This window comes from Trichosurus vulpecula, chromosome 1, assembly GCF_011100635.1.
Source record: "Trichosurus vulpecula isolate mTriVul1 chromosome 1, mTriVul1.pri, whole genome shotgun sequence".
In the NCBI taxonomy this organism is placed as follows: Eukaryota; Metazoa; Chordata; class Mammalia; order Diprotodontia; family Phalangeridae; genus Trichosurus; species Trichosurus vulpecula.
Genome location: NC_050573.1, coordinates 194,518,693 through 194,545,575, shown reverse-complemented (window position 1 = coordinate 194,545,575; position 26,883 = coordinate 194,518,693). Strand labels below are relative to the sequence as shown.

General features: G+C 39.8%; 1 protein-coding gene across 1 annotated transcript in view; it reads left to right on the top strand.

Moving 5' to 3' along the window:
• The window catches only part of LOC118853762 (cytidine monophosphate-N-acetylneuraminic acid hydroxylase), a 98,659-nt gene extending 88,544 nt beyond the window's left edge, over positions 1 to 10,115 (top strand). The window contains exons 14-16 of the mRNA XM_036763966.1: positions 5,863 to 5,978; positions 7,109 to 7,195; positions 9,204 to 10,115. Coding sequence (XP_036619861.1) covers positions 5,863 to 5,978; positions 7,109 to 7,184 — 192 coding nt within the window. The 3' untranslated portion in view covers positions 7,185 to 7,195; positions 9,204 to 10,115. The remainder of the gene's footprint in view (positions 1 to 5,862; positions 5,979 to 7,108; positions 7,196 to 9,203) is intronic.
• The last annotated feature ends 16,768 nt before the right edge of the window (positions 10,116 to 26,883 follow it).

Sequence of the window (26,883 nt, the reverse complement as noted above, 5' to 3'; positions counted from 1 at the left end):
TAGGAGAACCCAGCAAGAAAATAAAACTTGCAACGTAGCCTTCCCATTCCAGGGTTCAGCTTTCTATGAAGGAGTTTCCTAAATACCAAACGTCAGTAAAAGTCTCCCCTCTACTCCTTTATACATCTAAGAATAAACAGGAAGCAATATTGAGTAGCCTCGTCATACCATAAAAGCAAAATGACTGATGCCTTCAGATCCACCTTGCTCACATGGAAACTTGATTTATAATATTTCCCCAAAGTCCTCAGGCTGTCACTCTGTTCGGTTCTCCTCAGAAACTTATCCTATTAGAAATACTGCCTCAATTATAGAATCTGACCTACTAATAAAAACTCACATTTGTAAAGCATTTTAACATTTACTGTGCATTTTCCAAAAATGCTGATCGTCATTTTCCCTGTGTGATTTTCTCACGATTTCTTATCTAGTCAAGGGTCTGCCCCTAACCTTGACCCACATCTAATTTAATTCTCCCCAAACATGAACTGTAAATCTGTGCCTCTGGGTGGGTGCTTTTTGAGCCATCAACATTATCTTCATTTGGAGTTCATAAAACATTCCTCACTCCTTTTATGGAATTGTTGTAGTTTAGCCCAAATGAGTTAACCATGGCCGATCCTGCCAATGTTTTTGACCTAGTTTCGGGAGAATCATATAATCCTAAATTCCAATACACTTGAAAATAAACTTTCTCTGGCCTTGGTCAAGGTCACAATTAGTAAATATCCTATTGGAATGATATAAGAATGGGAAAGCTAATGTAAACATTCTGGCAGTCTGACCTGTCTGCTTTTTTTTTTTTTTTTAAATGCAATTTATTTATTTAACATATTTGGTTTTCAGCATTGATTTTCACAACATTTTGAAATACAAATTTTCTCCCCATTTCTACCCTCCCCCCCACTCCAAGATGGCTTATATTCTGGTTGCCCTGTTCCCCAGTCAGCCCTCCCCTCTATCACCCCCCTCCCCTCTCATCCCCTTTTTCCTTCCTTTCTTGTAGGGCAAGATAAATTTCTACGCCCCATTGCCTGTGTATCTTATTTTTTAGTTGCATACAAAAACTTTTTTTTTTTTTTGTTTTTGAACATCTGATTTTAAAACTTTGAGTTCCAAATTCCCTTCCCTCTTCCCTTCCCATCCACCCTCCCTAAGAAGTTGAGCAATTCAACCTAGGCCACACATGTATTATTATGTATAACCCTTCCACAATACTCATGTTGTGAAAGGCTAACTGCATTTTGCTCCTTTCCAACCCATCCCGCTCTATTGAATTTTCTCCCTTGACCCTGTCCCCTTTCCAAAGTGCTTGTTTTGATTACCTCCACCCCCATCTGCCCTCCACTCCATCATCCCCTGGCCTTTTATTATTTTTTTTTTATCTTCCTCCCTCTTCTTTCCTGTGGGGTAAGATACCCAACTGAGTATGTATGGTATTCCCCCTCAGGCCAAATCTGATGAGAGCAAGGTTCACTCATTCCCCCCTCAAATGCCCTCTCCCCTCCTCCCATAGAACTGCTTCCTCTTGCCACCTTTATGCGAGATAATCCACCCCACTCTATCTCTCCCTATCTCCCTCTCTCAGTATGTTACTCTCTCATCCCTTAATTTCATTTTATTTCTTTTAGCTATCTTCCCTTCATCCTCAACTCACCCTGTGTCTGCTCTCTCTCTTTTACATATATATATACACATACATACACATACATACATATACACATAGATATATACATACATACACATTCACTTATATATATACATAAACATATATATATATACATATATACACATATATACATGTATATATATATATACATATATGCATATTCCCTTCAACTACCCTAATACTGAGGTCTCATGAATCATACTCATCATCTTTCCATGTAGGAATGTAAACAAAACAGTTCAACTTTAGTAAGTCCCTTGCAATTTCTGTTTCTTGATTACCTTTTCATGCTTCTCTTGATTCTTGTGTTTGAAAGTCAAATTTTCTATTCAGTTCTGGTCTTTTCACTGAGAAAGCTTGAAAGTCCTCTATTTTATTGAAACTCCATATTTTGCCTTGGAACATGATACTCAGTTTTGCTGGGTAGGTGATTCTAGGTTTTAATCCTAGCTCCATTGACCTCCGGAATATCGTATTCCAAGCCCTTCGATCTCTTAATGTAGAAGCTGCCAGATCTTGGGTTATTCTGATTGGGTTTCCACAATACTCAAATTGTTTCTTTCTGGCTGCTTGCAGTATTTTCTCCTTGATCTGGGAGCTCTGGAATTTGGCAACAATATTCCTAGGAGATTTCTTTTTGGGATCTATTTGAGGAGGCGATCGATGGATTCTTTCAATTTCTATTTTGCCCTGTGGCTCTAGAATATCAGGGCAGTTCTCCTTGATAATTTCCTGAAAGATGGTATCTAGGCTCTTTTTTTGATCATGACTTTCAGGTAGTCCAATAATTTTTAAATTATCTCTCCTGGATCTATTTTCCAGGTCAGTGGTTTTTCCAATGAGATATTTCACATTGTCTTCCATTTTTTCATTCCTCTGGTTCTGTTTTATAATATCCTGATTTCTCATAAAGTCACTAGCTTCCACTTGCTCCAATCTAATTTTTAAAGTAGTATTTTCTTCAGTGGTCTTTTGGACCTCCTTTTCCATTTGGCTAATTCTGCCTTTCAAGGCATTCTTCTCCTCATTGGCTTTTTGGAGCTCTTTTGCCATTTGAGTTAGTCTATTTTGTAAGGTGTTGTTTTCTTCAGTGTATTTTTCAGTATTTTTTTGGGTCTCCTTTAGCAAGTCATTGACTTGTTTTTCATGGTTTTCTTGCATCCTTCTCATTTCTCTTCCCAATTTTTCCTCTACTTCTCTAACTTGCTTTTCCAAATCCTTTTTGAGTTCTTCTATGGCCTGGGGCCAGTTCATGTTTTTCTTGGAGGCTTTGGTTGTAGGCTCTATGACTTTGTTGTCTTCTTTAGGCTCTATGTTTTGGTCTTCTTTGTCACCAAAGAAAGAATCCAAAGTCTGAGACTGAATCTGGGCGCGTTTTCGCTGCCTGGCCATATTCCCAACCAACTAAGTTGACCCTTGAGTTTTTCAGTGGGGTGTGACTGCTTGTAGACTAACGAGTTCTATGTTCTACGTTTGGGGGGGAGGTGCCAGCTCTGTCAGAGCCGCACTCCTCCTTCCCCAAGGACCCCCAGTCCAGACTGGGCTTAGATCTTCAGCAGGCTGTTGCACTCCTGCTCTGATCCGCCACTTAATTCCTCCCACCAGGTGGGCCTGGAGCCGGAAGTAACAACAGCTGTAGCTGTCCCACCTCCGCTGCCCCCGGGGCTGGAAGCCGAACCGCGAACTCCTTCCACTCCCGCAGCTTTTCCCACTAACCTTCTCCGCAGTCTTTGGTGTTTGTGGGTCGAGGGGTCTGGTAACTGCCGCAGCTCACATATTCAGGGCGCTAGGGCCCCCTGCGCCCGGCTTCTGGTCTGGATTGTCCACGCCGCTCAGGCTGGGCTCTGCTCCACTCCGTTCCCAGCTCCCAGCTCCCAGCTCCCAGCTCCGTGTGGAATAGACCTCACCCAGAGACCATCCAGGCTGTCCTGGGCTGGAGCCTTGCTTCCCTCTGCTGTTCTGTGGGTTCTGCCGTTCTAGAATTGGTTCAGAGCCATTTTTATAGGTTTTTGGAGGGACTGGGGTACGGAGCTCACTCTAGTCCGTGCTTACCAGCCGCCATCTTGGCTCCGCCCCCCGACCTGTCTGCTTTTAATGCATGTTCAAACAAATCCAAACAAAAAAAATTGCCTAAGCTGGGATTGTCAGAAAATTCATTGCAATGAAAGTAGATCCTCTTTATAAAACATCAAGTTAGGCTGCCATTGGAAGTTAAGAAATGTGCAAAATTTTATGGTAGCATCAAAGAATAAAAACGATTTACAACTGAGGAAAAGGCTTTTCATGCCTCACATTTCCGGGGAAAGAAAGTTTTTGTTATTGCTAATTAAGTTGTGTCTGATTCTTTGTGATCCGTTTGGGGTTTACTTGGCAAGATATTGGAGTGATTTGCCATTTCCTTCTCCAGCTCATTGACATATATCTTTTTATATATACGTGAAAGCACATGCAAGGAATTCATTATGAGTAGAGATTGTTTCATTCATTTTATTTGTATTTTCAGTACCTAGAACACCATGACAATGCTATTAATTTCCTGATCCTCTTTGCTTTACTAGAACATAGTAGGCACTTAATAAATACTTAACTGATTGGTTTTTACTCTTTTAACAGGCTGCAGTATCCCAAGTGGCCATTAGAGGGCAAGCCTACTGTTCCCTGGGCTACTCTCCTTACCCTAACTTTAGCAACAGGACTCCAACATTGGATCAACTGCGGATTTATTTAGTTCCTGGAGGGTGGACTCAATCTACAGAGGGATAAAATGAAATATGAAAATATGAAATTTACTATTTATATTTCACTTAGTGCTCCTACCTCTTAGATGAATTCCACTGCCTCAGGTCTTTCTCCTCAGTACTCATAGATAGATTTAATATATTTGATCATAAATCTTTTAACAACACAGAATTAAGAAAGAAGATAGCAAAAGAAATATAAACTCTTCTCCCAGCACTGCTGCCCCTTTGATCTGGATAGAGAAATGCCTTAGCTCATTAAAAAGAATAGAGGAAGGAAGGGCTTTCACCTTCCTATCTCCTCCTCCCCACTCGCCCATGAATTAAAGAGATGCATGAAAGAGCTTATTGATTCTGAGCAATGCTGGTCATGGATGTGATCCTCACTGCCTGGCTTGGCCCCCTGGTTGCCCCCATGTGCAGGTCATATCACTGCTTAAGCCATCAATTGTTGCCTCCAAATACTTAGTTCTGTCCACAAAAGAGAGGACCACTGCTTTCTGGGTGTCTTTCTGTTTTTATCCCTTTGTGAATAGAGGATAGCTTTTATTTAACATGATAGAAAATGTAAAAAAATTCATACCTGTTGCTCTGTTTCTTTATTTGTCTTTGTTTCTCTGTTTCTCTATTTGTCTTTTTGATTTTCTCCCTTTATGAATAGAGGATAGCTTTTATTTAACCTGATAGAAAATGCAAAAAATTCATATCCAATCACGAAAATGGTCAAAACAATTCTTGCCCTCAAATAGTCTTCTCCCCTCTACCTCATTCCTCTCTCCCCAGCCCTTATAGTCCATGTGCATCCAGAGTATCAACGAAGGGAAAAGACCAGGTTGTCCTATCTTCAGACCTTGACTCTATCTCGTCTAAGGTGAGGAAGTACACAGATTCCCAGGCTTCTCTCCAGGACACTCACTGTGTCTTGGCTCTGAATCTCAGCGTATTTTCTCCCGTCTCTATGTTCTTGGTGAGTGGGACTGTGTTTTCCATTTGGTATTATCCTGTCTCACTCTCTCTAAGGAGGCAGAGAGCTACCCTTCTCTTCTCGTCTCCCTGTTTTGGTGAATGTTCCATTTCCCTTGGAAGGCTGAACCCAAGATCCAGCTCAAGTGTGTGAAGTACACCATGACAATGCTATTAACTTCCTGATCCTCCTTGCTTTAGCAAGTCTGTAGCTGGGAACTTCATCACCAATGCCAGAATAACAGGCCACTCAACAACAGGTGTTTAGAACTAGACCAATTCACACTTTTTCAAAGGCAATTTCATACTTTGTGAAGAGACAGTAGAAGAGAGACAGGAGGTTGCCTCATACATCTAGGTGCATATATGGACACGTCTTGCTACACTGTGCATTCCTCTGCCACCAATGGCTATTGCTTCAAGGTTGTTGATGTTGTGATGGCCTGTACCCAAATGTTAGCATCTACAATGCTGTTTTATTGTCCATTCCAGATAAGGAGCCGGATTGGTGTTATCAGGCATGTGGTAAAGCATGGGTTGCTTTGGGATGACTTATATATAGGATTCCAAACCCGACTTCAGCGTGATCCTGACATTTATCATCATCTGTAAGTATGAAAATCATCTTCCCCTAAGGGCATTTAGAGGTATACTCGCAGGTCCAGCCTTATATAAAGGCACGGAAACTGACTGCCTGTGTATTTTTGTCTTACAAAACTGGGAAGGTTCTAATGCCATCCACGACCCCTTGTCTTTCACCTGATGGCCAATACTTGAAACTCTCCTCTTAGAACATTTTGTGCTTTGACAAGGCTTCGTTCGCCCATTAAAAGGTCATGATTTAAGCTATCACTCATTTACACCTTAATATGAATTAGTTTCATGATTTGTTGTTGTTTTTCCCCAAAAATGTTTGGTTTTGTTTTGCTCAGAAAGCAGTTTTGATGTTGGAAGAAAGGTAGAGTGTGTACAGGCACTGGACACCCTAGGGGAGAGAATACCACCAGTTGGGTTTATGGGAAGAAGCTGAGGAAAAAGTGAAGAGCCAGGAGGTTGGGACTGAAGATCTACTTAGCCTGCTCATGAATTTTGCCTTTGGCTGGCATCCTGTGCAAGCTGAGGGAGATGAGGGATAAATTAAGGGAGATATCTCTTTTCTGTTTCCTGATCACGTAGCCTTCTAAAAATAAATTTGATAGAAATCTATATAGGACATTCCATTTAGTGGTATAGTTTTACGTTTCATAATCCAAAAATTTGGAAAGGGTCACCTTTGTTTTTTGTATATTGCAAAACAAACTTCTCCTGAAGAGTAAACTGCCCTTTACCAACCAATACATTTCCTGAAAACGCAAGGGCTGTTTGTTGCATCTTTACCTTTCAAAGTTTCCATTAGGCGCCCCCTCCTGCCCAAGAACTCTTTTTCAAACACCCTGGATGATACCTTTAGACAACAATAATATTCAAGTACTCTTCCAAGTCCTAGTCTAATGATCAATCATGTTATAGAGGCAACTCTGGGTTCTTAAAGATGTGTCGGGTTTACTTAAAATCAAGCTTATCTGTTTCTTCTTATATCAATCATGATAAAAGAAAGAAATTCACAGTAATTACTTGGTGTTGCATGACTCAACGAACATGGAATATGGGATGCTATAATTATTCTCAGAATATTGCACACCCTAGCAATATAAGAGCAATTTAAAAAATACTTATCCTATTTCAACTTTTTCCCTAGGTTTTGGAATCATTTTCAAATAAAACTTCCCTTAACACCACCAAACTGGAAGTCTTTTTTGATGCAACAAGGATAGACTACTCCATAGTAAGTCATTCTGTGGGATCCATTAATTAGGAAAATACCTTTACTATGTAACAAGATAGCACAGCTTCAGTTTTGTCCTATCCCGTTCGTATCGTATAAGCAAAGATTGTGCTTGTAAGGGAAGTGAATACCTTTCAGGAGATCAGTGGAAGCGATAATAGCCAGTGCGAGAGAAAGATGGGGAATAAATTATAGTGCCCAGAGCACTGGACTAGAAGCCAGGAGACTGGAGTCAGAAGAAGAAATAATAGTAATAAAATACGAATAAAAAGAAGAACCAGGGAGATGGGGGAGGCAGGCAAGTAAGGGAGTGCAACATCGCAGAGGCCAAAGAAAAAGAGAATTTCAGGTAAGAAGGACTAGTTAACACTAGCAAATGCTGGAGAGAGATTAAGGAGGATGAGGACTGAGAAAAGACCATTATATTTTTCTGTTAGGTCGCCTTGAAGAGAGTAGTTTCAATGAAATGGTAGGGGTAGTTTTTTTTAGGAAAGAAGAGAATTGAGCTTGTTTGTGGGTAGAGAGAAAAAAGCCAGTGGAGAGAGAGACTGAGGATACTGGAGGGAGGCAGGGAGAGAGAATAGATGGGTTTAGGTCCCAGAATAAGAAGAGGGGATGACATCCAGGACACAGAGTGAAAGGTTTGCTTTGGAAAAAAGAAGAAACACCTTTTGCCCCCAAGGAAGAGAGGGAGGAAAAGACTGATAAAGATACAGAGAAATATCGGTGCTGTGAAGAGAATATGGCAACCTGTAAAGAAAGAGTAGGATTGGAAATTTTGAGCTAGATGGTCTTAATATTTTTAGTAACACAGGAGGTGACATCTCTCTAACCAAGAGTTAAGTAGGCTTTGAGGTTTAGAGCGGACGTGGAGGAAAATTCTGTACTTGACAAGAGATGAACAAAATATTCCCTGAATAGTAGCGAGGGCACAGTTGAATTGGATTGAAGCCAGTCAGTACATTTTCTTTGTTGTATAAAGGGGACAGGGATAGGGTCTGGACCTATGTGATCCATTGGTATTGGGAACTCCCAGGTGGGGAAACTCCTACCAATTCAGACTGGTAATATCTCTGCAATTTAGAGTCTTAAAGAGTTCCCTAGAACAGTGAGAAGCCAGGGGTCTCACACAGCCAATATGTATCAAAAGGTGGACTTGAATCAGTCTTCATAGCTTCAACACCAGCTCTCTATCCATTCTGCTAGGCTGCTTCTTGACAATCTAGAATAGTTGCTTAATAATTTAAAAAAATTTTTAAATCAATTTACTTGAAAAACACTGGTAGCCTAGCAGCAAGAACAGAGAAAGCAGATGCTGGGACTGACCTGGGATTAACCTAGTAGACATGGTCAAAGGCCAAGGGGGCAAGGAATTCTGGGTTGCTTCAGAGGGTAGCATTGACATGGCTGACCATGGAAACCAGGTTGAGAAAATATAGAAATAGGTTAATGAATCTAGAATAATAGTAATGACTAGCATTTATGTAGCACTTTGCAAAGTGTTTTACTTACGATATCTCTTTTAGAAAATCGGAAAGGGTCAACAGACTGGAAGCTTGAAGAGCTTCCAGATAGAAGTGGGTTCAGTATAATGAGGTGGAAATTGTGGAAGGTATGGCTATTGTGGGGAAGAGTCAAGTTCAAATTTGAGATTTTGGAGGTAGAAAATTCCAAGTTTTAAAATCCAAGATATACCCATCTTGTAGGTGGCTGAAATAAAGTGAAGTCTGTAGGAGGTGCAAGGCCAAGGATTTTCAAAGTCAAAGTGTGAATGTTGAAATAGTTTCACTAAAGAGGAATTATTTCTACTTGAGTAGAAGAATCAGGAAAATTCAAGTCTGAAAGATTTAGTCAATATATCATAGTGAATCTGCAAAAAGTAGATTAAATTAAAGAGGGGATGGGGCAAGGGAAGATACCTGAACCTCAATTATCTTTATTAGAAGCATAGAAGTGACTAAAATGTGGCTCCATGCTGTTATTTATTTCTAACTTCTCTAATTCACAGGAATCTCAAGCAATATGAAATGCGAAGAATTTACTGATATTACCTCCTTGAAGAGCCTACTACAGGATGACACTAGTCTTACCATGAAGCAATTGATATTATCAGTAATTGGTTATCATGCTTTATAATTTATGTGATCTTTTTCCTTCTTATATACATACTGATACAGCTGACATTGACCAATCCAATGCTTCGCCAAAATGTCAGTCTCAAGAATTTCTTGGTTATTCAATACTCTGTTCAAATATTCATGAGCCAGAAAGAGAAACAACGCCTATTGAAAACAATTAGATAAATTATTGAAAAGCAAATCGTTGAATTCCATTTAACAAACATGTATTAGGGGCGGCTAGGTGGCAGAGTGGATAGAGCCCTGGATTTGGAATCAAGACGTGAGTTCAAATCCAGCTGCAGAAACTTACTGACTGTGTCATCCTGTGCTGGTCATTTAACCTCTTTCTGTTTGTCTCAGTTTCCTCATCTATAAAATGGAGAAAAAAAATAGCACCTAGCTCCTAGGGTTGTTGTGAAGATAAAATAATATTTGTAAAGCATTTAGCACAGTACCTGGCATATAGCAGGCATTTAATTAATGCAATGCAACTAAATTCAATTCAGTAAACACTTACAGGGTGCAAACTCCCTCCTAGACACTGAAAGTGAGACAAAGTGAAATGTATGAGAAGTAGAAGAAAGGAGTTCAATAATGGATCCAAGAATGGGGTAGAGGTGAGAAGGAAAAACACAAGAGAGTAGGGAAGGGGACTGAGAGCAATTCGATAGAAGTTATACATATTCAATCATCGTATGATTTTTAAAAAAATTATTTAATATTTTATTTTTCCCCAATTACATGTAAAAACAACTGTAACATTCATTTTTAAACTTTTGAGTTCCAAATTCTCTCCCTGCTCCTGCCCCAATGAGAAGGCAAGCAATTTGGTATAGGTTATACATTTGAAGTCATGCAAAACAATTAGTCATGTTGTAAAAGAAAACATACACCACCCCCCTCAAAAATAAAACCAAGAAAAATAAGGAAAGTTAAAAAATATGCTTCAAGATGTATTCAGACACCATCTTTCTCTGGGGGATGGATGGTATCTTTCATCATAAATCGTTCAGAGTCGTCTTGGAGCACTGTGTTGCTGAGAATAGCCAAGTCATTCATTGTTGATTGTCTGAAAATACTGCTGTTGCTACATCGCATGGTTCTTAATCACTGTCCAGATTGAGGAGAGATTTAAAGGAAATAAGGTCAAATGAGCCAAAGAAAATCATGCCTAGAAACACTAGATCTTCAGTCAAACTTGAAATGGTTTTTACCTTTTTTTTCTTGGACAAAATTCTATTTTGTGATCATATACCCAAGCCTACATGCTAGAGTCAATGAAAGCCACCACAAGGAGATAGAGAAATCTGTCTTCTAAAGTGCCTGGTTCCCAACTTGACAGTAGTAATAATAGGACAGAAGTTGATCATTTATGCTTTATTATGACAAATACCTAAGTTATTGATTTATTCAGGGAAATTTAACTTGTAGGTCCCTGTTTGGAATCTGGGAAATCTGCTCTGTGATTAATCCATAAGGAAAGGTACAGTAGTTATTGAATCATGAATTTATATCAATGGACTGTGTAATAAAAAATATGACAAAGCAGTGTGACATTTTAATTTTTGTGAATTTCCTTTCTCTACTGTTTGCATCATATTTTAAGGCTAGCAGCTTATTTGGGGGTATTGAAAGTTTGTTCCATGGGAATGTTTTTCATTATCCCCTCATTCAGCTGAAAGACAGTCAACCAGCATTTAGTCAGCCAGCATTTATTAAGTATCTTCTGTGTGCTACTGTGATACTTACTAGGGATTCTAAGAAAGGCAATAAAACCTAAAAAAGAAAAATCAAAAAAACCCAGCAGTCCCTGCTGTCAAGGAACTCACGATTAAATAGGGGAGACAAGGGGGCAGCTAGGTGGTGCAGTGAGTAGAGCACTGCCCCTGGAGTCAGGAGGACCCGAGTTCAAATGCAGCCTCACACACGACACACTTAACTAGCTGTGTGACCTTGGGCAAGTCACTTAACCCCAATTGCACTGCCATCCCCCTCAAAAAAAATAGGGGAGACAACATGCAAACAAACTATATACAGGATCAATTGAGGGAAGGTCCTGAGATTAAGAAGGACTGAGAAAGGGTTTTTGAAGAGGATGGGACTTTAGTTGACACTTGAAGGAAGCCAGGAGGCAGAGATGTTAAGAGAAAGAGCCAGTGAAAATACTGAGTCAAGAGATGGCATCATATGAGAGAATCAGCAAGGAGAGCAGTGTCACTGTGACACAGAGTAAGGGGAGAGGCTAAGTTGTAGGTGGCTCAGGGGATAGAGTGCTGGGACTGGAGTCAGGAAGACCCGAGTTCAAATCCAGCCTCGGACAGTTACTAGCTGCGCGAACCTAGGCAAGTCATTTAACCTCTGTTTGTCTTAATCCTCTGGACAAGGAAATGGCAAACCACTCTGGCATCTTTACCAAGAAAACCCTGTAGACAGTATGGTCCCTGGGGATCACAAAGCGACTGAAATGACTGAACAAGGTAGAATTAGACTAGAAAACAGGAAGAGGCCAGGTTATGAAGGGCTTTGTGTGCCAAACAGGATTTTGTATTTGATCCTGGAAGCACGCAAAGAGCACCAGGACTTAGGTTCAAATTCTGCCTGGGTAAACTTGGACAAGTCCCTTAATCTCTCCGGAGTTCAGTTTCTTTATCTATAAGATGAAGCGATTGTACTAGATGGTCACTAAGGTCCCTGCTAGCTCTAAATCTATGACCCACTGGGTTCCTCCTCATTTTTCCCACCTCTTCTCCTTCGGCTCCTGACCATTTTACCCCATAAACTTGCCTCATATCATTTCTCCGCTCCCACACAAGTGAAATCATGTTGAATGTGAGGAATTCAGTTCAAAAAACATGTATTAAACACCTACTGCATGTACAGAATGTGGTGTTCAATGCCTCAACAGAAAATGAAGGTACCGTTTTTATCATTTGTCGTTTGTATTGGAGAGAAAAATTGATTTTGAAGCCAGAGTCTGGTGAGCAAATAACCATGTAAGGCTTTATTTGGGCATAATTTTTTTGTGATTAATGCAGAATAGTGGAAGTGACGCTAGACTGGGTGACAGAACACCGAGGTTTGAGTCTTAACTCCATTGCTTAGTTGCTTTATAACCTTGGGCAAGTCACTTACTTCATATCTCTGGGCCCCATCTTCCTTGGATATAAATTGGAGGTCACCATTTTTAGTACCACCTATTAAATAGGGTTGTTGTGAGCCGAGCCTTTGGTCAATGTGAGCTGCTTTGTAGAGTTGCTGTTTTTTTTTTAAACAAACATACATAATTCTTTATAATCTTAATTCCTTAATTATATAATCAATCATTCAGATTCAGAGAGGTTGGCCACAGAAAGACTAACTTTTTCAAAATGTTATTAGCCAATAGTAACAATTTAAAAACACATTATAAACAATTACAGTATTAGTAAACAAAAAAGAACAAACAACTTAAATGGGGAAACCCCAAATAGAACCTTGTGATGTGAACAATTTTCATGCTAAAAAGAAATCTCTGGCATAGTGGATGGAGTGCAGCCTTGGAATCAGTAACATCTGTATTTAATCCCTGCCTCTGACACATGCTAGCTAAGTGATCTTTGACAAGTCACTTAACTTCTCCATTCCTCCAGGAAAATTGCCTCCTTACTGTTTCTCATATAAGACACTCCATCTCCAGACTCTAGGCCTCTTCACTGCTTGAAATTCTCTCCCTCTTCATCTCCAACTCCTGGCTTCATTGGTTTCCTTTAAATCCCAATTAAAATTGTACATCCTACAAGATGCTTTCCCCATCTTTGTTAACAGCAGGGCCTTCCTTCTGCGAATATCTCCAGTTCATCCTGTATACAGGGTGTTCCTAAAATCTGGACACATAGGCAATTGATGACAATGTGGAGTTATTGCATCAAGTTCACATGAATCTTGCAAAAAGCACATCAACCTTCGCATCACAAGTGAATTGAAAATGTGATTTGTTAATATTCCAATTAAATAAAATGTCTTTGAAAATTTCATTCATTTCATTTCTTGAAAATACGCATTTTTGCCTATGTGTCCAGACCTTAGGAACACCCTGTATAACCTGTTTGTAGGTGTTTGCATATCGTCTCCCCCACTGAACTGTGAATTACTTGAAAACGGATTGTTTTTTGCCTTTCTTCGTATTCCCAGCCTGGCATGTAGTAGGTGCTTAGTAAATATTTATCAACTATCAGACTATATGCTACAGAAAATTGCTTATCTGTGGAGGTAGATTCCATACTAGAAATTCTACACACTAATGAAATTACAAGTTTGGACCCAAACATATTTACATGTACAATTTAACAAAATGACAAAGATAAATTTAATCAATGCCCTCCTCATTCCATTTTAGTTTATTCAAAGCATTTAAATCACACATCCTTTCTATGCAGACATAGTTACTTTGGGAAAAGAAAATAATAGAGCAAGTAGTGTATACGTAATCTATTGGGAAATGTAATGAAGTCTTTCTCTCAGCAGGTGGCAGAAGAACTCCGTAAGAGAAAATCATAACTTTGCCAGAGGCCTGGCTGCCCTTGCACTTGTTTCAGAGGGTGCTGTTGGAAGCCATCAAAAGATCCATGTGCCATGTTTGTTTTGGACTTTTTTTTAACCTATAAACTTATTATGGAACTAGTACTCAGAGGCAAAATTCACTGGAATTTATAACCCTGAGCACTCGGGTTCTAATTCATTAGCTACAACTACAGAAATTAACAGGATGCTCATGTGTGGGGATATTAACAGGTCAAGAGAAATTTTTGGAGAGTGTCTCATCTGGTAGGAGATTTGGCACACAGATGGATCTGATTGGTCAATCTTCCAGCATCATCAGAAGATAAGTTCTTTTTTGAGTGATGCATGATAGATCCCACCTTCCCCCAAGTCTTCACCATAAGAGGGGATACTCTATATTTCTGAAGTCTCTTTCACCTCCAGATCTATGATCTGCCTCCACAATATTGACCAAGCACACTCTTGTTATGTCAGGCCACTTGGCAGATTTTCAAAAGGCATTAGGCCAGACCTACTCTGGACCATTGCAGGAAGTATAGGTTAAATTCTGGGCCAAGAAGTAAAAATTCTGTCTTCTGGTCTGATCAGAGCATGCTAAGGCTTAGAGCTGCAATGGGGTTTAACTCTGAGAGAAGCAACTAGGAGAACCATGTCTAATGAGATGGCAACCATAAAGCCAACTGATGGCATCTTCATGATCGTTGCTCAGTGGGGTACCCCCATTCTAACAGCTTGGACAGCCTGGGATGCTGGCATAGCCCTTTTAAACTAAAGCCCCCCTAAAGAAATTCCTAAAGGGAGAACCCATAGTTCTTGGGGTCACTCAGATCCTGCTCAGTATGATGAACTTGTGTTTTGGAATAATTTTGTGCCTGTTACCATGTGAAATGTTCTTTGCCATATTCAATGGATATCCCTTCTGGGGAGCATTGTTTATGACTTCCAGATCCCTTTCAGTAGCAGCTGGGAAAAAAGGCAGAAAAACTGGTCCAAAGCAGTGTGTCCATGAATATCCTCTCAGCCCTAGGGGACATGATTAGGATCATCCTCATCTCTATAAACTTCTTAATTAATAAACAACTATCTTATTTTTTTCTACAAAGAAATGCGTATAATGATTTAAGATGTATCAATGACATTTTATCCATGATGCTCATTTTCACCGTGACTGAATTCTGCTTTTTTTGGCAGTGATAGATCTGGGTGCAAAACCATCGGTAGTGAGCCTCAGATTGTGGCTATGCCTTTAAATCCCAAACACCAGAAACAGTTCAACTATAAAATCCATATTATAATCTTACTGACAAGTCTGACCCATAGTAGGTGTTAAATTTTTAGAAAGAAGACTCTTCTACCAAGAATATCTAAGGAGACAAAAGGCAATCCTCCTTAGTATCAGGATTTTTGCGTTCTTTAACCAGAGTATCTCAGGGCTCTCTGCAGCCACAGAATGAATTATTGAATTTCAACAATAATTTTTGTTTGAGCATCTCTGCCTCCTTTCTTTTGCCATTTTCTGGAGTAGAGCACAAGCCCTATGGGCATTACAGACTTTTCACAGATGTGAGCCAGGGAGGGTTGTGTTGATGGGTATCAGGAAGGTACATTACTGCCCAACATACTGGTTTGCAATTAGATGGATACCCAAAGGAAAATGAAACCAACTCAGGGTCTCTTTTTCTGAAATGAAGGAGAAGAAAAGATTACAGGTCAAGGCAAAGTTTCTGTGACTTGAACAGTAATCTTTTCTACCCTACTCTCCACCCTATAGTGTCCAACAACTCATCTAGAACAACATAAACTAGTGAGAAAATGATATGACATATTTCCCTATAAATTTATTATATTTTAAGTAGTACTTTATATCAATCCAAATATTCTAAAATAAATTTAACTAAATTTAAGGCTTATTATACCTTAAAAAACTGCAAAGGACCTTAGAGATTATTGAGGTCAGTCCCTTCATTTTATAATTTATGCAAGAGAAAACTAAGGCCCAGACAAGTGAAGATCACACCAATAGCCATCCTTATTAAGAATAATACACAGCTGAAAACAGCATCTCCAGTGACTAGGGCATGGGGACCAAGACCTATATTACCGTTCCCATAAGGTGACTCGGCCACTGAGAGTACATTTGAAACCACCAACTCAAATAGCTCAGATCACCAAAAAAGGCAAGTATCTTCTACAATCCCAAATCCCTCTTCCCTCAAACTTTCCTAATCATCCAAATTCTCCAAAGCTCAATTCAAGGTAAACCAAAAAGTCTTCCCTGACCACTACAGGCCATCACCTCCTTCTTTGACCTCTTGCTATAGTCCATTTGTATTTGTCTCTAATAGTTTTAGATGTTGATTTTATACATCTGAGGAAACTGCACAATACTGAGGTGAGGGCTTTTCTCAAAGCCTTTTGTATGCCTAATAGCATCTTGTTTAATGCTGAGCATGGAGAATGTGCTCAAGTGTTGGTTGATATCCTTCCTCTGACTGGATTATATCATGTACTGCTGATATACTCATTTGTCCTGGCTAGTCGATTCAATTCTATAATCATACACTACTAGGGGAAGGGGAAGGGACAAGCATTATTAAGTACCTACTATGTGCCAGGGACTGTACTTTACAAATATTATCTCATTCAGTCCCACTATCTCATTTTACAGATGAGATAACCAAGGCCTAGAGTGGGAAAATGGAGGATGACCCCGTCTCCCAGGTGTAGAGTTCTCTTTGCTGACTGGACATTGACCCTAGAGGAAGCCGTGAGTAGAAAAGTAGATAGGAGACACGTACCTGCCAGTGAGAGTGGCTGAGTCTATTCATCTGAACTATGTCCAGGAGCTCCTAGATTTGGGACAGGGCTGACCAAGACTGGGAGGAATTAAAAGCATATAGTCTGATATATCTGTTTTAGAATATTTGGTTTATTATTTTTGAATCTATGGTAATGAGTAAAACACTGTATACAGTCAAGACATACTTTAATGGTAAACTCCTGATTAGGATCCCTTGAAACACAAGTAAAAAGGACTGTTTCCTGTTGGGTGAGGGCAAAGTCAAGAGATTAATTAGATAAATTCACATAAATAACACCCCTACAATAACTAGAGGTCACTGTCACCAACGAAAGGGTAAAGAGATAGAACCAGTCAGAGAACTTAGCTTTTTCTTTGAGTATCTTCTGGTATTAGGTAGAGGCCATAATCACCCCCACCCCCAACACTCCTGTAATTTAGATTACCAACACCCATGTCCTCATCACTCAGAAGGCAGCAGTCACCCTCATAGTTTAAGAAGGATTTAAATGTTTTTAAAAATATTATGCATTATCGAATAAAGTTTTTTCATTGCATTTTTAGGTTCCTAGCCAGGTTTTTTCCTGGGAAAGGTGAGCATATTAGTTAGGTGAGAGCATGCAATGCTCTGTAACTGAATGCCTCTTAGCACATATGCTTCTGGTTTTGCCTTAGTATAGGAATCACAGCAGATGAACTGAAGAATTTTTTCCTCTCTCCAAGCCCTGACCCACTCTTTCAATCCACTTGATCAATCTATGGTCTAGTTGGGAATTGATTTTCTTTTGGATGGTTCTTTAGGATTGGGGGATGCATGAAGAAGTTGTATTTTCTCAGCTGAATCAAGAACTGCCTGGATGCTTTAGATTCTTGGAGGCTTTTAGGGATCGGATCAAGTCAACAATGTTGTTCGTTTAGGATAGCAGGAGGTATCCATTTTTTTTTCATTCAAAGGATCCTATTGACATATTTCATTTAGACTGCCTAAATTGGTACATTCCAGGTCTGCTATTGAATGGCATTTTCCCATTTATTTACTTAGCTAAGCTTTCTTTCTGTCATCTGGCTCTAATTTACTCATTCCCCTTCCAAATGTTAAAACTATCTGTGTGATTGTTTAGTTCAGTTGGTTTGTTCATAGGACTATTTGAGGCCACAGTCAGCTATCCACAGGCCCCCAACCTTGAGCAGCTGTTTCACAAAGGTGTCTCTAAGTTAGATTCTGGGTTGGATGAATCAGTGTAAATACAGAGGATCATATTGCTTAGCTACTATGTAGTCTAATCTCTTTCTTTTACAATGAGGGAAACTGAGTCTTAAAAAGGTGAAATGACTCTCTCAAGATCATATGGATAAGTCAGGAACAGACCTAGGATTCAAACCCGGGGTCATCTGTCTCTAAATCCAGTGTTCTTTCCACTATGACACACTGTTTTCCTCATACATTTAGGATCAAATCACCCTCAAATTCAACCTGATCTTGCCCACTCTACTATTTGACATGTTTGATTCATTGCCTTTACCAATCCTACCATAGTACACCTCAGCCCCACAGTGAATGCCCTATTAACAGTGGGTCAATATTTTAACTGTGCTTTCCCCATTGTCTATGACCATTGTGTTTTTCATAATTCTTCCAGTTATGGCCCTTTACCCCATTCCCTAGTAATATTCTAAGCCTTTCTCTACCTCCTTGAATTATCCCCTTAATTATTACTGCTTTCAGGAACTGTGGATTTTGGTGAGAGTTCTCCCCACTTCTACTCCTGGGAGACTTAAAGTGATCCGGTCAATGATACAAGGGACTGTTTGCTATTTCATCACACTCTTCTCTTCCTGCTACTATCTGTTGACCCTGAGCCTGAATACAGGAAGCATGACTAAACCTGAGGGATCCTTTGGTCCTGCTTAGTCAGTACTGAAACAAACAACTTCGGTTCTGTTGGGCTGGGCTGGCCTTGCAAACAGCCTAGTAGATGTTGTGGTTTGGGACAAGTCCCTGGTTCTTGCCCCAAAATAGCACTCTAATACATTGTAGCTCCTGTAATTCAATCCCAAGAGATTTTTTTCTGTCCCCCTATTACAATTAAAATAACCCTGAGAGGGGCCATAAATTGGCAACCAGCTGAAAGTAAAAATTTAAGGAAATGGGACCTAGGGTAAGGAATTGGATTAGAAGAAGGGTACCAGGAGAGCCAGAAGTCCTGAAAAATGAGATGAGTGGGAGGACGGTAAAGACAATCTTCATAGTTTTGCTGAGGTCTAGTCCAGCCCCTAAATAGACAAAGAAGTTTTGTTTTGTTTTTGGTTGGTTGATTGGTTTGGTTTGGTTTGGTTTTTGAATCAGAGACATCCCTATAGGGTTGTTTCTGACTTTTAGAAATTATTTCTGGTATCTTTGGCAGATAAACTGTAGTTTTTTTTTTTCTGTTTATACTAAAAACTAAAGGTGCTTAATTATTACATTTTTCTGATTCAGAGTCAAAATCTAGATCCTAGCACTGCAAACTAGGATCCTTCAACTATCCTCTAACTTATCCTGTAGGCAGACACATGACCAGGGGCTAAAGCTATCAGAATATTACAAAAGAGGTAGTGATGGTGGTGGTGGTGGTGGTTGAGGCCGCAGCCACAAAGGTGGTGGTTGTTTGTTGTTTGTTGTCTCCATCTAGTACAGACTGAGCACCCTGAGTATTGGCCAATCTGGTGAGAAATGTCTATGGGTCAGAAAATATCTCACGTTCATTTATAAGACTAAATTCACTTATCAATTCTAATGTCAGTTCTATGTCATAACTGCTTGTTCATTTCCTGACATAGGGTCCGATAGGGACCAGACTTGAGATTTCATCGGTATAGGAAACCCCAAGGTGAGTGAACTCTATCAATGCAGGTCAGCACCTTCTCTACTACTTAGTCTTAGAGACTTGCCTAGAGCACTGTGAGGTTAAGTATCTTGCCCAGGGTCACACAGCCAGTATGTTTCAGAGCCTAGGCTTGAACTCAGGTTTCTTGGCTTTAAGGCCAGCTCTTTATCTACTACACTACATTGCCTTTCATTTCCTGACAGGTCAGGATACACATTACTCCCTGAGTAGTATTGCAAGCCATTTTGGTTAGAGGGCTCAATCCAAAGTGAAATATGGCAAAAACAAAAGCTTAAGCATAGAAACAAAAATGCAAAGTCTATTTCAAGTCTTGGGCCATAACCACCAAGCCCTTATTCCCATGTTCCCCTTCTGTCTTCACCTGCCCTGCCCTCTGGGGGAGTTCCCTGATTGCTGTGCTTAGTGCAGGACAGTGCCCACCACATCCCTCTTCTTTACTCCATGGCCCAAGGAAGTAGAGATCATACAAGTCGGCCATTCCCCCTACTTACTCTGCCACTTTTTTTTAGTGCTTCAATCTGTATTGAGACACCATCAGTTCTTTCTCTGGGAATGGATAGCATTTTTCATCATAAGTCCTTCAGAGTTATCTTGAATCATTATATTGCTGCTAATAGCTAAGTCATTCACAGCAGATCATGGCACAATATTGCTGTTACTTTGTACACAGTATATTTCACTTTGCATTGGCTCATGTAAATCTTTCTGGGTTTTTCTGAGAGCATTCTGCTCATCATTTCTTATAGTATAATAGTATTCCATCATAACCACATACCACAACTTGTTCAGCCATTCCCCAGTTAATGGGCATCCTCTCAACTTTTAATTCTTTACCCCCAGAAAAGAGCTGCTATAAATATTTCTGTAGATGTAGGTCCTTTTCCTTTTTGTTTTTTCTCTCTTTTGAAATACAGACCTAGTAGTGGTAACTCTGCCACTTTTCTTCCTCCAGAGGAAGCAACCTGGATTGCTTTGGCCTTCATTTAAGATGTCAATACTTTCATCATACCTGCCAGCAGAGCTTTCTTTGGGTTTGGATGTTCCTTGAACACAACACTCCACTAGATGTTCTCCATGACTGGAATGCTCTCCCTCTTCCTAATTTCTAACTCTTAGAATCCTTGTTTTCCTTTAAGATACAGCTCAAGGGCCACTTTCTCCAATAGGCCTTCTCTGGTCCTTTCAACTGTTAGTGCCATCCCCTCCAAGGCTACTTTCTATTTACTCTATTTATTTTGTATATTCTGATTTATATATGTGGTCTCCCCCATTAGAATGGAAGCTCTGTGAGGACAAGTAATATTTTTCTGTGTATCCCTAGCACTTAGCTCAGTGCCTAGCAACATAGTAAGCAGTTAATAAATGTTCGTTGAGATCCTTCTTGATTAATTGATTTGACTGCCAACATGAGGATGGCTAAGGCATCCTTCTAACTCTTTTAAGATCGCTACCCTACATGATATATTTGAAATTAATTATATACATGTATGATATATTGCATATATCATATAATTATATATACCTAAAACATGATGTATATGACATGTATTACAGGTAACTATACATGTATGTAAATGTATGCATGCATATTTCATATTATTTGATAACTAGTCTTTTTTTAATCTTTTTTTCTAGGAGGGGGGAGGCAAGGCAATTCAGGTTAAGAGATTTGCCCAAGGTCACACAGCTAGTAAGTGTGTCTAGTGTCTGAGGTCAGATTTGAACTCAGGTCTTCCTGACTCCAGGGCCGGTGCTCTACTCACTGCACCACCTAGCTGCCCCAATAACTAGTCTTTGATACTACATTGCAGAGCAAACCCTGAAGGCAAAGTCAGCCCTCTGAAGTTAATGAAATTTACTTGTTGGTCTTCCATTTCTCTTTGCCATCTCTTTCCCTCTTAGTGTCTGGGTTTTTTTCCCTCTAGGTTTAATTTTGAATTTTAGGCATCATTACCAGGCTGTTTCCCTGGTGTGCCAGGTGGCACAGGCAGGAGTGCCTGCCCTCTTCATCTCCACCACTCACAATTCTTGCCTTCCTTCAAAGTTCTATTTAAATGTCACCTCCTTAAAACTTCCCTGATCCTCTCCTCTGTTCCAATTATTTTTGTTCTCATTTTCCTTGGACTATATTTACCTGTAAACATGATGTTTCCCCAATAGAATGTAAACTCCTTGAAGACAGGGGCTATTTCATTTTTGGTTTTGGATCTTCAGTGCCTAGCACTTGATAAATGTTTATTAAGTTGAGATTTTGGGAGAGATTATTTGAACACAAGATTAGAATTGTCAAAAAGTGAATAGCCTTGTTAAGGGTGTTGCACTGTGAATTCATTTTCAATTCTAGATCCCCACTAGTTCTAAAATCCTATGATTTTACTCCTGAGAGACAGCATGGGGCAATGAATAAAGAGCTAGATTTGGAGCCAGGATGATCTAGCTTCAAATCCTTCCTCAAATACTTACAACAAGTACCAAGTAAGCCCCTCCAAGCCTGTTTCCTAATCTACAAAATGGGGTGCTAGACTGGAAGACCTCTAAGGTCCCTTCCAGCTTTAGATCTATGCTATTATGATTTTACAATCTCTGAACTCCTTGGGCTCCTGGAATCATGTCATATATGTGATGACCTAATTCACCTTTTTATAAGACACTGGTCTTGCTCAGAGGTTTGGCCCTGTCAGACTAGAAAAGAGCCTTGGTCTACTGCAGGTCTGCTTCAACAGGCTGACCTAGCATTACCACTTGGGACACTGCATCAGAAAAATTTTGACCACTGAAATCCACTCAAAGTGCTCATCGTGATAAAAAAGTAGCAGAAGCAATAAGAATTAGTAGTGTTGTTAAGTGAAAATCAGTTAAGATGACAGCATGTCCTAGAAATGTCATTTCATATTCTAGCAGTCCTTATTGAACTTATGCTAAGCATTCAAAAAAGAAGTCTGGCTGAGGAGAGAGAGAGAGAGAGAGGGAGAGAGAGAGAGAGAGAGAGAGAGAGAGAGAGAGAGAGAGAGAGAGAGAGAGAGACTCAGAGAGATAGAGACAGAGAGAGACAGAGAGGGCCAGAGACAGAGATACAGGACAGAGACACAGACACACAGAGACACAGACACAGACAGAGAGACAGAGACAGAAAGACAGAGACAGAGAGACAGACAGAAAGAGACAGAGACAGAGAGGGAGCTTTTCTTTTTCTTTTTAAAGAAATAACCAGTCCTGGTAGCCAGTCTTGACTGCATACAACCCCTTTTCCCAACCCCAGATAGCTTTCTTACAGAGTGTAATGTTCTCCTTTGTTTAAGGCAGAAAACTATAACTTTTCTTGACAGACTCATTGCAGTGGGCCATATTAAGGGATATGAAGATAGGAACAAGAAACAGAAGCTCAAAGGTTCAAGAAATCCTTTAAAAAGAAAATCCATTATGCCAAATCAGCCAGTTGTAAATAAAACTCCACTAAGAGTTATAAAACACAAGATTCACTTTGGGGGAAATTGGGAGTTGATGAAATTTATTTTTGACACCCTTCCCTTCCCCCTTCTCCTCTTTCTCTTTTCCTTCTCCTCCATTCCTTCTCAAATTGACAGGATTTCTCTGCTTTCAGGCCTTCAGTGTCTTCACACTGCATTGGATTTGCCCACGATCCTTCAGGAGGACTAGTCTCCTAGCTATGAAGACGAAAGATGGGCAGACAGATTCTCTGTGCTATGATATGGGAACACCAGGAGAGTCATTACCAACCACCCCTAAAATAGGCTTAAAAGAAGCAGTCAGACAGGAAGGACAAATGAGAGAATATTGTTCTAAAAATGAAAGTTAAAGAGAGTGTCCAGGAGATGGAGATTCACAGTATCACATGGTTCGTTTGAGTGATGGTTAAAAGTCAAAACACAAAGACTGAAAATTAAGATGTAAGGAAGTAGAAACAGTGATGGTAGAGGATTCCTTGTAGGAGTTTGTGAAAATGAAGAGAGGTTTAGGATGAGAATTTGAATAGATGGTATGGTTAAATGAAGGTTTTGTTTTGTTTTGTTTTGTTTTAAAGGATGGACTAGAGAACTTAGAATGTACACAGTGGTGAAAGAGCTGGCAGAAGTGGAGATACTGAAGATGAGGCAGAGGGAATTACCTGAAGAGGTAAGATGGGGTGAGAGCAAAGCCACAAGCCTCTGAGCAGGACTGGAACAAGAATCCAGACCTCCTGGTCCACAAACCACTGTGTCTTCATTTTGCATAACAGCTCAATCTGCTATAGACCCACCTTAAACCCAGCTACACCAAACCAGCCTGTTTTTTCCAAGTTTCTAACCTTTCCTGAGAATCTTTGCTCTACTAAAACTTATTGTTATATTTCCTATTTTTAATCAGGGCCTTCAGTAACACCTGTATTTTAGCAGGAGTCTTCAGTGCCTAGCTATCTATTAGTAGCTTTGTAGACATTTCATACATTATTGTGGCAGAACTGGAGATGAGGGTATTTTTTCTGAGACTCTTCCTCTCAAATCATACCATACAAACTTCCTCTTCCACATGCAGGTGAGATTAATCCTGTTCCTGGTACTGGAAGGAGAATCAGAACTTGCTAGGTCATCGTGCTATGATTACAGGATACTTGGGGAGGAGAGGGTGTCCCTCTGTCTCTCTCTACTGACCAAAACAAACTGAAAAACAGAGAAGTGCAAAAAGGGCAGCTGACTCAGCCTGAGGATATTAGTTGGTGAGATTTTTCTAAGAATGATAAGCTACTAAAGCATTCCATGATACAAAACATTTAAGAATCATTAGTGTGACTCATAATACAGTCATAATTATGCTGGATTACTCTCATATAAAATGTCATTTACAAGGCATTGCTCAATGGATACGCACACGTGGTCACTGAGATGCCCAATTTACAGCCTGTCGTCGCTGCAGAATGTAATCACTCAGAGACGAACAGGATAAGGGGGAGGTAAAGAATCTTTCTCCTCTATTTAGATTGAACTCATCCTGGCAAATATGACAGAATCCAACAACTAATGGTGTCACATATTAGGGACCAAAGGAAACCTCTGTCCCCCAGTGCAAAATGTTCCCAGTAAGAGGTTTTCCTCCATGTATCTACCTATCTTCATAGTAAGACCACCACTAAAATTGGTTCTAATAATAGGGCCTAAAATACCTTCCACTCTAAGAAGGCACTCTGGATCAGTGCTACCTTGATTGAAATGGGTGAGAACCTAACCTGGTCATGTCACAGCAAGGTAGTGTTAACATGCTCACCACTATTGTCAACAGGTTTGCACCCAGTTTGCAAAGGGTGCTATAGTGGATATACTTATATCCTGAATCCAGTCTCACCCTGACAAGAACCTCAGTCAGCTTCAGTCCTGTTGAATTTAATAGGCCCATCCTGTGCTCCTAATCATTCTGCTTTAGAAAAATTATGATTACTAGAATCCATTTGAATAAATGCAGGAAAACAAGACTCCTCAGGGATATCTACGTCACTTTGGTTGAAACCACTGGTGACTATGTAGAACTAGGGTAAGTCAATACATACAAATGCAAGACCACTTTTGCCTGGTTCCTTCAGAAGATCTGCTGAACCCTATACCCTGTCAACCTCAAACTCCACATCTGAGGCTTTCTGTTCGGGATTTTCATCTACATAATTTCAAAGTAAAGGGGTGAACTAGGCAATTATTCATATAATCCAGATCACAATCCCTTAATTATCCAAATCACAGACTAATATTGATCACATTTCCTAGATAACTCAACTTTCTAAATCACTTTACCTAGACACTACATTGGGGTCCTGAGCAAATTGAAATAATTTATCATAAAATCAGGCCTAAGGGCTAAGGTCTTTCTGGGAAGCATTTTAAATCCCTTATACTGTTAGACAGGTTATTACAATGGAAAGAACGCCAGACTTGGAGTCAAGAGACCTAGGTTCAAGTCTCCACTAATACATACCAGCCAAAAGACCATTGGCAAGTAACTTTACCTCTCTGAGCCTCAGTTTCTTTATCTGCAAAGTGGGGATAACAGTAATTTGACTACTCACCTTGCAGGAGAACCCTTTGTATGAGGGAAAACACTTTGTAAACAGTAAAACCCTTTATACAATAAACTATTGTTATGTTATAGGTCAACTCTGGAAGGGACCCAAACCTTCTTATTAACATCAAGATATATACAAAGATATACTATAATACATAATTGCATTAAAGAGTTGCTAAACAAGATTCTTTAAGAATTCTAGGAACAGGGGAAATATTGTTACCAGCCAAGGGGATCAGAGGAGTCTTTGATAGCTTCTTTAAGAGATATTTTTTGAGTTGGACCTTAAGGGATGGTAAGAATTAAATAGGCAAAGAGGTGAAAGGAGGGTATTCTTGGCATTGGGAATACATGAGCAAAAGCAGAAAGGTGAGAAAGTATAGGGTATGTTTATTGGACAGAAAGTTGGCCACTTAGACCTAAGTGTAGAGTATATATAGTATGTGGCAGCCAGGTGACACCAGTGGATAAAGCATTGGGCTTGGAATCAGAAAGATTCATCTTCATGAGTTCAAATCCAGCTTCAGGCATTTACTAGCTCTGTGACCCTGGGCTAGCCATTGAACCCTGTTTACCTCAGTTCCCTCATCTGTAAAATGAGCTGATGAAAGAAATGGCAAACCACTCCAGTATCTTTGCCAAGAAAACCCCAAAATGGGGTCACAAAGAGTAGGACACAACCGAATAACAATCTATGATATGAGATGAGATTGTAAACATAGGTGACCCCAGATCACGGAAGGCCTTGAAAGTCACATAAAGGAATTCAAATTTCACTTGGCTGGTAAGTGCCAGGCTTGAAGACTTTTGAGCAGGGCAATTATCTGATCGGATCTATGTATAAACTCTTAAGATCAGGTTAGCAGCATTTCAGGGGAAGAGAGTGGCAAAGGATTTTTTTTCCATTCTTTTTTGGTATCTTTCCCTCCATGACATACCTTGTAATATATTCTTTCAAAGTTTTCCAGATTGTGTCTTCTCCAGCATGGATTTCCTCGGATTATTCTTGGTCTCATCTAATCCTTCTTTCTGATTTTGATTTTTAGGTAGCATTTGGATCTTTTTGTATTATACGCTAGAGCTTGAAGCATCAGGGTCCAAATATGGCAGCTACACTGTTCCTGCTAAAATTTCTATAGAAATATTGACAAATGTGTTCCATTTTCTTTCTATATGTTGTCTTCCTGCAAGTTTCATCTATAGATGTTCTTGGGATGGTAAGTTTTAGTTGAGTCTCATGTCAAATTTTCTGAATATTTTTTCCTTCCCATTTTTTTTGCCGTTTCACAAAATAAT